Here is a 14,308-nt window from a genome sequence, read left to right on the forward strand (position 1 = left end):
AATTGACCAGGTTGTCTCCAGACACAGAGAAAAGAAACAGGAGCTAGAATGGGTACAGCTTGGGTGGTTGGACAAATAACACATGTTAAAACCCAAGTTCTTCTCCAATGCTCACAGCAATTCTCAGAGCAACGTTCAGAGGTAAACTTGTTGAATTTTCCCCCACATCCTGGTATAAACCTGTGCTACTGCCTGGCTCCTGCAGATTCTCTTTGCTTTTAAAAAGGTTCTTATGGTCCAATAATTAAAATGAAATTATGACAAAATCTCCTACCTCTTCGAGACTAAATAAAACTCCTCCAATGGGGGCACCAAAAGCTACAGAGACACCTGCTGCTGCAGCTGCTGATAATACCTAGAAAACAACGTCAATGAATGTTACACAATGTAGAGTTTAACAAACAAAGATAGAACGCATTCGCCTCATAAATGCATTTGTGATGGTCTCCAAACACGACACCTGATGGGAACTTGAGCATTGCTTTATGATCAACGTTTTGAGGCACTGCTAGAATTCTGTTATCATAATTGAGGTGGATGAGAGAGAATCCAAATGGCAAAATATACAGAAATAGGTTCATTCAAGTTGGGCAAGGGTTAAAAATTCTGATAAAAAATGTGCCTTTATTTTCATACATCACCACTCTCTTCAAGATTGGGTGGAAAGTACACACCAAAGTGACCAAGTGTGTATTGTATTTTGGTTGCATTTGGCTACAATGAAAAGAATTAAATTATCAGTCATGCAATGCCAAACAACTTCGGTTCCAAACTCTGTCTTTAATACCCTTTTATCTCCAGCAGTTGTATGTACAGACTTTCCAAAGGTGTTTGATAAAGTGCCACATAATAGACTTGTTAGCAGAATTGAAGCCCATGGGATTAAAAGGGCAATGGTTGTGTGGATAAGAACTTGGCTGTGAGACAGAAAGCAGAGAGTAGTAGTGAACGCTTGTTTTTCAAACTGGACGGGAATATACGGTTGTGTCCCCCAGCTGTTGGGTATTCGGATCACTGCTCTTCTTGATATTGATGACCTGGATTTGGGTATAGGGGGCATCATTTCAAAGTTTGCAGATAACACAAAGCTTGGAAATGTAGTAAACAGTGAGGAGGATAGAAGACAACTTCAGAAGGACATAGACAAATGTGAAATGGGCAGACACATGGCAGATGAAATTTAATGCAGAGGTGTGAAGTAATGCATTTTGGAAGGAAAAATGTCGAGAGGCAGTATAAACTAAATGGTACAATTTTAAAGGGTGTGCAAGAACAGAGACACCTGGGGGTGCACATACACAAATCTTTAAAGGTGGCTGGACAAGTTGATAAAGCTGTTAAAAAAGCATACGGGATCCTTGGCTTTATAAATAGAGGCATAGAGTACAAAAGCAAGGAGGTTATGCTAAATCGTTATAAGTCACTGGTTAGACCTCAGCTAGAGTATTGTGTCCAATTCTGGGCACCACACTTTAGAAAGGATGTCAAGGTCAAGAATGGTACCAGGGATGATGGGCTTCAGTTATCTGGAGAGACTAGAGAAGCTGGGATTGTTCTCCTTAGAGCAGAGAAGGTTAAGGAGAGATTTAATGGAGGTGTTCAAAATTATGAGGGTTTTGATAGAGCAGATAGGGAGAAACTGTTCCCACTGGCAGGAGAGTCAATAACCAGAGGACACAAATTTAAAATAATTGGCAAAAAAGCCAGGGGGGAGATGAGGAGAATTTTTTTTATGCAGCAAGTTGTTATGATCTGGAATGCACTGCTTGAAAGGTTGGTGGAAACATTCAATAGTAACTTTCAGGAGGGAATTGGATCGCTATTTAAAATGGAAAACATTGCAGGGCTATGGGGAAAGAGCAGGGGAGTGAGATTAATTGGTAGCTTTTTTAGACAGTCGGCACAGGCGCGATAGGCCAAATGGCCGCCTTCTATGCTGTATGTTTCTATGATTTTACAAAGCCTCTACCATGTTCATAACTTCTGCATAACACTATTAAAAATAATGTTCATCAAATTTAATGCAAGATCCAGTAAATAGGCTACATCCAGTTTTATTTATTGTACAAGTCCATATACTGTAGTGTATTGTTTGCCAGTTGCAGAAGAGCTACTATAGTACCGTGATTGCCAAGATTTGCAACTCCTTGACGTAGTGTCCCTTTTGAAGATCACACAGCTCTGTGCTGTCTGCTGCACATGTCCATACCACAGTGAAGGGACTTCCCTTCCTCCTACTGGGACAGCACTTTCACTTTGATGGTTTTTTCACCTGCCTTAAACACCATGCAATTGAGTGGAATATTGAGAAACAAGTGGACACTTCATCCACATTTCTCAAACTGACCAAGTTCAGAGTGGCATTTTATTATACTAGTTACAGATATTGAAAATTCCTTTTTAGAGTGATGTCCAAGGGGGTCCTCTGGGAAATAGTAAGAAATAGAAAGTTTTGAGGCACAGATCAGTCATCTGCAATGCAGACACTAATTACACCAACTTCTTTTCTTGTAGTCTTCTGGAGATGGTAACTATATTGTGTAACATAAATTCATGAGACTCCACATCTGGCCACAATCTAGTCCCATTCTCCATTACTTCCTCTCTCCTACCCATAAGAATAAACATTGCATTTATTTTTGCCAAGTCCAGTCCTACATACATTTTTCATCAGTTTTAATTCCCCTGGAGCTCAATTATCATTCTTTCTACATGTTCACTTTTGCACCATGAGCCACATTCATAATGCTTCCTTTGTGCATAATGGGGCAGTGGTGTTATACAGCAGTTGCTCCATTATTGTTATTCTCCCTTCCAATCCTCCCCTCTCTTGCTGCATTTCTTCGTGCTAGTCTGTGTCATTTGAATACATTTGTGCTCATCGAGGTGAGTGACATCAGTGCTGGCAAATTGAATTTGTCCCCTTTTCTCAACCAGAGGTAGCATCAAGCATTCCTTGGTCTAGTGCAGCAAAAAGAATAAAGTTCCTTTTACTCTGTTGCAACAATGTGCCTTGATTCTCCTCCTGCCCAACCTAACTTCAAGAGAAGCCCCCCTACTGCAGAGTAGTATTTTCATTTCTCACACCAATTGTCTATGTGGCTTGAATGAAAATACCAATTCCTTGCTCAATATTAGGCAGTTTTATTCTGGGGCCAAACCGACATGGAACTGTTAGACTGGCCAATTCAATAGGACTCTTAACACTTAAAAGTGGCAGAAGGTTCAAGGAAATAACTGTCTTCATGGGCAGGACAATATTGCAAGTTTTCAGCTTACATTGGGATGCTTAAAACCCCCCCATTAATATTACAGTGATAATGTCACTCAAGTATCAGGAGTGTCTTTATTACTGTATTAACAATCCATACCATACACATTTTTACACAATTTTAGATGAAAGTGACACAAATCTCACCCAGCTGGTCTTCACTTTTTTCAGTTTTTTTGTGCCAGGAAGAGCCACAAGTATGAACATGAACTTGCAATATAGTCTGTTAATATGCCTTTGTAATCTCTAGACTCGACTATTCCAATGCTCTCCTGACCTGCCCCCATCCTCCACCCTCCGTAATCTTCAGCTGATTCAAAACTCTGCTGTCCGAATCCTATTCCACACCATGTCCCACTCAGGCATCATTTCCGTTCTTGTTGACCTACATTGGGTCCTGGTCCTCCAATGCCTGAAATTTTAAATTCTCACGTTTAAATCCCTTCATGGTTTTTCCCTTCTCTATCTCTAAAATCTCCTCCAGCCCTACAGCTCCCCCTGAACTCTACATTCCTGACTCTGGCCTCTCGAACATTTCCCCCTATCTTTGCCCCACCATTGGCAGCTGTGTGTTAAGCTGCCTAGGATGAACACTGCAACACCACCGGTGCAATAATTTTAATTGCACATCCATAACCACTTACCTCTCTCCTCTTGGCTTCATTCTTCCTATATTTTGTAAACAGATGACAGACAATATTGCCACAGCAGCAGGCCACATGTACGAGTGGGCCTTCCTTTCCAAGGCTGAGGCCTGAAGACACTGCCAAAACCAGTGTTACGGTCTTGATAATCAAGGTCCACTTTCCTAGGTAGCCCCTAATGATAAAACCACTTAATATGGTTTTAATCTGAAAGTAAATGACAAAGCAGTTGTACACATCATTAAACTCTTAAAATTCAAAAACTAAAAATAATGTTAAAAGTTTTTTTTTGTAAAAAGGATACAATTTGTCCATAGTACAACCTAATCATTGACAATAAGTTAAAGGCTAGCAACTGAACTGAATTAGTTGGGGTTAATTCTGAGACCTCCCACCTGGTGGAAACGTCTCATCTCATTGAAACAAACAAAATTCTTACAGGGCTCGACAGGGTAGATGCAGGGAGGATGTTACCCCTGGCTGAGGAGTCTAGAACCAGGAGTCACAGTCTCAGAATAAGGAGTAGGCCATTTAGGACTGAGATGAGGAGAATTTTCTTCACTGAAGGTGGTGAATCTTTAGAAATCTCTATCCCAGAGGGCTGTGGAGGCTCAGTCATTGAGTACATTCAAAACAGAGATCGACAGATTTCTAGATATTAAAGGCATCAAGGGATATGGGGATAGTGCAGGAAAATGATGTTGAGGTAGAAGATCAGCCATGATCTTGTTGAATGGCGGAGCAGGCTTGAGGGGCCGGATCGCCTACTCCTGCTCCTATTTCTTATGATCTTATGAAACGGGGTAGTAGCGCCCCGAAATGGTGCAGAATGACTTACCGTCCCGTTCCCGCTGATGACGTGGCTGTCCCTATCCTCCCCAAGGCCTGCCGCAAGGTGACTGGAGCGCCCGCCTGAGTCAGGCTGTAGGTCATTTTAATATACAAATCGGTGTCCTAGGACATATATAGGACCCTACCTGCCAATTTAGGACGGTACTCAGAGGAGGCTCCTCCCGTTATTAGCTGGCCATCCAGGCAAAGAAGAGCAGCTAAGTACAAACATTTTTGTGGGGCTGGGAGGAGCGAAAACAATCTGAACTGCTGCCAGACCGGCGCCAGGTCCCTCCCCTTCCAAGAATGGAACCCTCCCAAACCTATCTTATTCTAGCTGGTGGGCTGCTCATGGGTGCTCGCTTTCTACCTGCAGCCCACCAGTCCTACGCTGAGGCCTGACCCTCAAAATGGATTGGGTCTCCGTTAGGACTATCAGGCAAATGGCGGGTGCACACCCCTGGATGGCCACCCGCTCAAACACTCTGGGAGTAAATCTCCTATGTTTATAAGGGTCCCCTACAGTCAATCCCAAAAGGTGCTTCCCAACCAGGTCCAAAGAAAGTGTGTCTATCTTTGATTTAAAAATTCTGCAACTGATAATGAAGGGCTTCAGATTTCAGAACATTGGAAACAAAGACGAGATTGGATTGAAGTTTGGTATAGTGGAAACAGAACCATGATTCATAACAGTTACAGTCCATGTCTGTAGTGACATCAGGTGCTAATATCTCTAGGGCTAGCATGTTGATTTTTTTTTAAGTGGATACCTAAAACATGAAAATTTACTCCTCAGTATCGAAAAGAAGACAGACTTTATTATTGGAAACATGATACCAGTACCCTTCAATGCACTCCAGTGTCAACACAAGGGAATGAGACTACATCCCAGAGCTCTCTTGGACTTAATGCAAGCCCAAAATTTGGACAGCATTATATCTGATGGCAAGCATACACCACCAGCTGTAAAATCTGACGGCCAAATATATAGGGGCCAAAAAATCTTTAAGAGTGGCCGCCAAGAAGCTGTGGGAAGCCTGGATATCTAAAGGCCTGAATACCTCACAGCAGGTGGCAGAATGAGGAAGCCAACCATAGCTGAAGAATGTGAGTGGGTGGCCAGTGTTTGGGAGATCATACCCTCAACGGCCTGTGCTAAAGAATTCACAAAGGCTGCAGTCACAGAAACATTACCAGAAGCAGCTGAATTGGACTCTGATTCCTGTAAAGATATTACTTTGGAACAATCAGAGGTATCTGCTGAGGAGTACTTTCCTTTTAGGTATTTTAGTTTTGGTCATCATTAATAAAATTCTATACATTTGTTGCTAATTGAAATCTTCAGTTTCAAGGCTTGGGGTGTCTGTGAAGTCTGTTAATTTTTTGCAGTACGTGGGCCTGAGTCAGTAGGTATATTAAGCTGTACCTCACTGATTGATATATGTTGTTGTGGCTGTGTACGCTATGTCTGAGTAGCATGCTCTTGGGAGGAAACCCTATAAAGTAGGCTTACTGGCACCAGTTTTAAGGCACCAAGAGTCATCTAGATAGGAAATTTTGCTGGGTAACTGACCTCTATTTGCTGTTGGCAGCTGTACGTATGCCACATCTACTTTAGGTTTTGGCTGCATCCTTGCTGACCCTAAGCTTGCCCATACAAGCTCACTGTCCCATTACTGGCCAGTACGGATCTTCCTCCAATATCAGGCCAGTTTGGCCAATTTGACTTTTCTCATACTATGCATGTGCATGAGTCATATGTGCGCAGATATTTTAAAGTTGCGTTTACAACAATCTGAGTAACTGCGCCGTGCCAGCCTCGCATTTGCATAGTTTTCCATAGTTGACAAATCAACCCCTCAGTCCATATGGGATAAATATGGCAGTTAGGGAAATGGAACATACTACAGAACCACTTGCTCTTTATGTTGTCTTGGGCTGAGTAGGTTGGCACTATTCCTTCTTCCAGATGTCTACTAATAACACTCGTACGATAACTGTTGCAATATGCATGAAACTGGCCTTGGCTAACTGTCTCACCAGCTTACCCCTCTCTGTGGCAAATGGCTTTGACCCAACTCATTGTCTCCCTGTTACATGACCGAGATCAAGAATTCATAGATTTTATTTGGGGATAAGCATTAATGCTCTTGTTATACGAAAGTAGTTTTTCCCGATTTCCACCTGTGTTGGAGAGGTCTAAAACTACCCAAAACATTCCCAGGAATTTTTTTTCCAAAAGTAAAAACCAACAATGAAAAGCTCTAATAATAACTAACCAAATAAGGATGAGCAAAAAGGAACATTTGATATATTAAGTGCTGAGGCAGCTCTGTCTTTTGGTTAAAAGAGCAGTAGAGGATCACTAGGGGGCAACAAACTACAGAATAATTTTAAATACGCTTTTCAGTTGTGACCCGGACGGCACCAGCTGTGGGAGAAATCAATTTTTTTCTAAAAATAAACTTTTCAGACTTACCTCTGGAATTCCAGAGCCACAGGCATAAGGTGCAAATACTCGCACCAAAGACACAGCCAGGAAAGCGAAAGCCAAGGCCCAGCTAACATACAAGAAGTAATTCAATATGTACGCACCAGCTCCCTAGAACAGTCAACGCAACATAAATATTATAATACAACATTTCACGTGTAATACAGTAAAGATTTACATTCAAACCTCAGTTAATTTAGACACAGAATACATGATAAAATTTCAAGTATTTCCAGAACATAATTATATGAACACATAAAAATTGCTAATCATTCCATTTGTTGCACTACATGGTGCTTTTTAAAAAAAAAAGTATGGACTAATACAGGTACAAATTTAGCATTTTCCACTCACATTAATTTATTTAATTTAAACAAAATTTAAGGCAGACCATTTTTGGAAGTGTAAAGTCAATCCATGAAATACACTTTTTGAAACATTTTTGGTTATTACAACCCAATAAGCACAATTCATCTCACTGAGAGATCAAGAGGATTCATTAAAATAATGGGCTGTGTGGTGATCCCATGCTCTAGCCTGTGATTATTGCATTGACCTCCCAAACAGATTCACCCAGGCTTCAATCCCAGGGCTGCTTGTTATTTTAATTCACCTACACAAAACTGCTGTTTTATGGCTGAGGCTAGCCATCTTGAAGTTAAGCAACACTTTTGATCATAAAGAGGCACTAGAAGCCTACTAGGCATTTAATCTTTTGAGGTAGAGCCTCATAAATTTTCTTCAGAAAGAATATTCTGTTTACAAAAGTGTAAGCTTCAGAAATATTTAATTTCAGTGCAGGAACTATTTGGTAGGACACCAGGGAATATATGTCAAGAGTTCACATTTTCCATTCATTTGCACCATCAGAAGCGTTGCCTACGTGTACAGAAGCTGTGGCTGAGCTTTCAGAGATGTTGGCTCCAGCACCACCATTCACTCTGCAGGAGGGAAATGATCAAAACCTCTATTGGTATATTGTAAACAATTTTACAACACCAAGTTATAGTCCAACAAATTTATTTTAAATTCCACAAGCTTTCGGAGGCTTCCTCCTTCCTCAGGTGAACAGTGTTGTAAAATTGTTTACAATTGTCAACCCCAGTCCATCACCGGCATCTCCACATCTATTGGTATAATTTCTCAAATGGCCTGGAAGGAATTCGGTGGATATTGGTCAGGGACGGTACTTTTCTGGAAAGTTATCTCCATTTTATAAGAAAATACAACATGCTCAAATTTATTGGGTGAGTGAAATAATCTTTCGGAGCAGTCAAAGGTTAAGGACTAACAAAAGAAAGGGAAGAAAATAAAGATATCTAATTACTTCTGTCTGGTCGAGAAACAGCTCCGACCAAGACTTCCATTGTGGACAATTATTTCGCTGTTCAAAAGTGGTCTCAATGGACGTCCAGCAACAATGTTCATGGTTGAACCAGAACCCCACTAAACAGACTCCCTCTTTCAGATCTGTCATCCAGTGAGAAGCCATATCGATCAAACCAGCAATGGCACCTAGACATAAGATAGTGTTCATGATTATTTTAAGTGGTCAGCAAGGGGATTCTTTGCATACTTTAGCAATTAAATCTATCTCTTCCCCCATACATTAGCCTTTTGTAGGCCTCGCTGATTGTTGCAAGAAAAGTATATTTGACTGGAAAAAGCATAGTGAAAATTAAATGGAACGGAAATTGGAAAATAGAATCATAAGTCAACAATTGGAAATATTTAATCATCAAATGAAATAAGTATAAATCAAGTATATTCCAATGACGGATGAAGCAGGCAGGCCTATTCCTATGCCACTCTATAACATTCTGTTAAGTGTGGGAGATTAGGTCAGGTGAACCGCTCTGTTCATTTTGCCCCCTTCCTTATGGGTTAATGCCAAGCCTTTTGATCATCTCATTTGAATACAAAACCGCAATTTCCAACATTAAAAGTTTATTCATCCCATTGTTTATTATTATTACATTGTCCATGCAATACACAGCAGTACCCTGAAACCATACAAAATCTTCTGTCTGCTTAAACATCTGTAGAAACTTTAACAGAAAGTATATTAGAGACTTTGTTTTGTAGTCAAATGTATCTCTGACCAAAGTCAATGTGTAGTCTAAGCATAGAATTACAATGTGCAATTTCCCATCGACTATATCATGGTATTTAGAGAGGTCATACATCACAAAAGTCCTGGCCTGCGAAGCCGTATACCATTAACTTACTGAAGATAGCAGCAATAAATTAATCGTCCTTAGTAATTGTGCTCTAAGTATTATAATTACGAGAGTTATCAGTGAATCAATGTTAGCAATTCAGCCTTGTGAGTCCATCTATTATAAATGATATTTGAACCCATCTTTCTTTCTTTCTCTCGCCATTTTATGCCCTACCCACTGAATGCTGAGATATGGTTCCCCAGGCATCAGACACCCTTTGGTGTACCTCACCAAAATGGTCATTGTGAGCCTAGGCGATAGGTGTCGGCTTGCGATTTGACAATGGAGGAGATTCTGTTCTCAACCCAAAGCCGCAGAGGCACACATTTCAGCAGCAGCCACAAGGTAAAAATTAGGAATGGAATCCAGTTTGATTTTTTTCCTCCAAATCTAGGCATGGGGCACTGAGGCAATAATAGAATCCAATTACTATCCCTCTTAAGATCAGCAAAATCAGCACAGACGAGGGGTTGAACATTGGACCTTTGCATCAGAAGATTAAGGGGTGATCTAATTGAAGTGTTTAAGATGATTAAAGGATTTGATAGGATAGGTAGAGAAAAACTATTTCCTCTGGTGTGGAGTCCAGAACAAGAGGGCATAACCTTAAAATTAGAGCTAGGCCATTCAGGGCGATGTCAGGAAGCACTTCTTCACACAAAGGCTAGTGGAAATCTCTCCCCAAAAAGCTGTTGAGGCTAGGTCAATTGAAAATTTCAGAACGGAGATTGATAGATTTTTGTTAGGTTAACAATATTAAGGGATATGGAACCAAGAGAGTTGAGGTACAGATTAGCCATGATCTAATTGAATGGCGGAACAGACTCGAGGGGCTGAATGGCCTACTCCTGTTCCTATGTTCCTATCTGTATGACTGATACAAAGGGTAAATGTACCAACTGATCATTTGGAGGGAAACCATCCTTTGACTCCTTCTACTGGATCACTACCTAATTATTTATTGCTAGCCATCCACTACACACACTTTATAAAATGCTGAATGGACAATAGGCTGTAGAGCAAATATTAGTGCATTGGAAGATTCATCAGGGGGACCGATGTGTGAGATAGAGCTGGAATAACATCAAATCAAATTCAGTTGGATTTGATCTGGACCACTGAAGGCTACAGCTAACTCCTCCTGGATTGGTTTCTGCAGAAGAACGTTTCAATATAAAGCAACTGGTTAAAGCTGCAAATTTATCTGAGGAGGTTTTTAAAATAAATTAGAGTGTAAAAAGAAATGCCTCATAACAGGTTGTCCTCTTACGAAATGTATTGAAAATGACAATAGAACTGTCAGATAGATTTACCAGAGGCATTAAAGGCAAGGTATCATCCTGACAGAAGTGGAACCCATAATGATGCTTTCCTAACTGTAAATCGATCTCTTACATAGTCATTTGTTGGCTAGTTCTTGCATGCATCATTTTTAGTTGACTAAGCTTGCCAAATCCTCAATCCTGGTGCATATGACGACTTCACATATTTCAAAAAGTCTATGAAGATGTAAGAATATAGTTTAAAACAAGCACGGTCAAGTATCCCGTCTCACATAGCATCCAGGCATTTAGCAAATGAGCGATGCTGGTGAGGGCGAGGTCATGAGAAAGTCTGCACCCAGATAAGGGATGTGGTAGTCAAGGATCTACCCATTCCTCAGAACAACAGCTTGTAAACAGAGATGAAGGTTGGGGTGATTACGTTACATTACGTGAAACAGCTCATCTTGAGTTGGTAGCGTGGCGTCAGCTTGATTGGATAATTAACAACTAGGAGATAAGACCAGAGATACTTATGTACAGTACAAAGCAGCCGAATAGTATAAAGATAGGGCATTGCTCCTCCCAAAAGTTAGAGCTCTCGGGACAGTCGGAAGTTCATAGCCCAGGAAGCAGCCTACGGAGGTCGAGTCTGATCACCCTCGAGTCCGCAGGAAACCAGGTTGTATTACTTGCTTGTCATTTAATGTAATCTTGAAGACAGTCGTATCATAATACTGTGGTAAGTCAATATTAAAACTTTTTGTTGAATAACCACTCGGGCCCGAAACACACGGAAGTTAATGTTGAAGGACTAACGACCCTTTGTAGCGACAGTAACGGGAAAATCCGCCTCCATTGACGTCCCTGGTTGCGCCCGAGTTAAAGGTTTGAAAATTAAAAGTGTTAAAAGATTGATAGATTCCGACATGAAGGGTAAAGAGGGATAAGTGGTTGTGACCGAGTTAGTAAAAGGTAGACAACACCCTGCCAACACCCCCTGCATCTGTCAGGCTTTGTGTGAGATGGAGACTAAGATGAAGAAACTGGTAAAGAAGAAGAAAATTGAAGAGGAGAATTGGAAAGCAGCAGTCTTGTTGTTACAGCCACAAGAGTTAGGGAGGTTGAGAGAGGAAGTTAAAGTTCTGATGGGTAGATTGAAAGATGAGAACGAAAAGAACAACAAAAAGAAAGATGGAGGAACCGGAGGTGAGGACACAGACTACGAGCTTGAGACTTTGAGTCAGTACAGAATGGGGTAAAGTCACAAACATCAGAAACTGAAATTTGGTTTAAGTGAAAAAGGGTAGTCTATGGATGGAATCAAGGAGAAAGCGAGAGTGTAACAAGCTACAAAATGTGTTTTTTTGTTTTCAGTGTACTGTTTCTTTAAAAGCCTGTGTTAGTGCTTTCTTTTCGCTGTTGCGGACTATGCTCTCTCCAATATTTGCTTTGTGTTCTCTTTTGTGTAATGTTACAAAGATTTTGATTAGCTGTGAAGGCTAACTCATCCTTCAGTTAAAAGTGGAAGAAATGAAACTTAGTCGCCGTTCTCTATGACAGCAATCTGGAAATGTTAGACTAACTAAAACTTTGAACAAACTGAAATGCTATCTCCCCTGACATGAAAGGTTTTAAAAAAAAATTACGTGAAAGCTGCATGGACGCATGCTGCGTGTGTGGTTTATTTTTCTGCAAAGTTAACCCCTTCCAAGGACACCAACATCTGTTTTTAATTCACCGTGCAACAACCTTTGCATTTATTTAATGAATTTCTTAATTTAAGTGGCTATTTCCCCACATGATAGAATGAAATATTGGGCATCATTTTTGTGCTCTCTTTGCTGACTATTCCTCCTGGAGTGAGGTAATTAGATTCATTCACGGAAATGTGCTTGGGAGTCCTCTCTGGTCCCGGGATAAAGGGTGACGGAAGAAAATGAATACATTGTTTGTTGTTTTTAACCTCATGGGCTCTCAAGAGTCACTATGGATTTTCTGTATTTCTTTTTAAACAGGGGACCATAGTTTTTGGTACTGCAAAAGTGTTGGTGCAGGAAACGATCCAGTGATGTTAAGAATTTAAGACCACATCTGCAGATATCAAATGTCACAGTATGGTGATGTTTTGGACTAAGATTTAAGCCCTATCAAAAATTCAAAATCAGAGAGAAGGAAAAGCAATCAGCCTTGATCAAATCTCTTCTTTACTTAATTAAAATAAACCAAGTTGCTTTTCCTCTTATGAAAACATTGATTTGTTTTGCTTTAACCCATTTATTTTCTGAGACAGTGCTTAAATATGGGAGATATATACAAAAGTAATTACAAGCAGTTCTGTCTCTACTGTAAAACCACAAAGCCTGGACATAATTTGTTTCTGAAATTGGAATTGATAAGATAAATTGATATGAATTGCTGTTCAAGCACTCAAGGGAAAATTTAAATGTAGAATCATAGAAATTTACAGCACAGTAGGAAGCCATTTGGCCCATCGTTTCTGTGCTGGCCGAAAAAGAGCCATCCAGCCTAATCCCACTTTCCAGCTCTTGTTCCGTGGCCTGGTAGGTTGCGGCATTTCAAGTGCATATCCAAGTACTTTTTAAAATGTGATGAGGGTTTATGCATCTATCACCCTTTCAGGCAGTGAGTTCCAGACACCCACCACCCTCTGGGTGAAAAAAATTCTCCTCAACTCTCCTCTAATCCTTCTACCAATTACTTTAAATCTATGCCCCTAGTTATTGACCTGTCTAAGGGAAATAGGTCCTCCTTCCTAACCTCTCTATCTAGGCGCTTCATAATTTTATACACCTCAATTAAATCTCCCCTCGGCCTCCTCTGTTCCAAAGAAAACAACCCCAGTCTATCCCATCTTTCCTCATTGCTGAAATTCTCCAGTCCTGGCAACATCCTCGTAAATCTCCTCTGTACCCTCTCTAGCGCAATCACATCTTTCCTATAATGTGGTGACCAGAACTGTATGCAGTACTCTAGCTGTGACCTAACCAGTGTATTATACAGTTCTAGCACAATCTCCCTGCTCTTATATTCTAAGCCTCGGCTAATAAAGGAAAGTATTCTGTTGGCTAGGGGCTGCAGTAACCTGAGATTCCCAGCTGCTGACACACAGGCAGAAGCAACTTTTGAACTGAAGTAACCTGAGTTCAGTCGCTGGCCTGAGCTGGCTGGAACCGGTTTGAATTAGCTAAGTTTTGTGAAAGACAAAGGAGATGTGATAAGACACAAGTCCTTATTTAGAAAAGGAGTAATGAGGTAATGCTACCTAAGTCCTTGGGACAGAGCCAATGAGGAGAAGACACAGACTAGGCGAGCAAGCCTAAACCAAAGGGAGAGAGAGACAGCACAGCTTGAAGAGATAAGATTCGGAATAAGAATGAAGAATCTGGGGCATGGAGCCAGAGCGAAGACTCCGAAGACCAACCATCGCGGAAGTGGAAGAACCTACGTCAGGGACGTAGAGACGACGTCGAGAGAGAGAGAGAGAGAGAGAGAGAGAGAGAGAGAGAGAACAGAACGAATGGCCAGCGTCAGCTCTCCTTTTCGGGTATTATCCTTTATATTCT

At 40.8% G+C, this 14,308-nt stretch overlaps 1 protein-coding gene across 4 annotated transcripts in view; it reads right to left on the reverse strand.

Annotated features, from left to right (window-relative positions):
- LOC137332969 (H(+)/Cl(-) exchange transporter 5) overlaps nt 1–14,308 on the reverse strand; it is a 112,106-nt gene that overhangs the window by 13,082 nt on the left and 84,716 nt on the right. For all 4 annotated transcript variants that reach the window (XM_067997020.1, XM_067997019.1, XM_067997021.1 and 1 more), the window contains 4 exons: nt 8,565–8,752; nt 7,226–7,348; nt 3,916–4,122; nt 275–355 (listed from right to left, as the gene is read on the reverse strand). In XM_067997020.1, coding sequence (XP_067853121.1) covers nt 275–355; nt 3,916–4,122; nt 7,226–7,348; nt 8,565–8,752 — 599 coding nt within the window. The remainder of the gene's footprint in view (nt 1–274; nt 356–3,915; nt 4,123–7,225; nt 7,349–8,564; nt 8,753–14,308) is intronic.

This window comes from Heptranchias perlo, chromosome 15 (assembly GCF_035084215.1).
Source record: "Heptranchias perlo isolate sHepPer1 chromosome 15, sHepPer1.hap1, whole genome shotgun sequence".
NCBI classification, from domain to species: Eukaryota; Metazoa; Chordata; class Chondrichthyes; order Hexanchiformes; family Hexanchidae; genus Heptranchias; species Heptranchias perlo.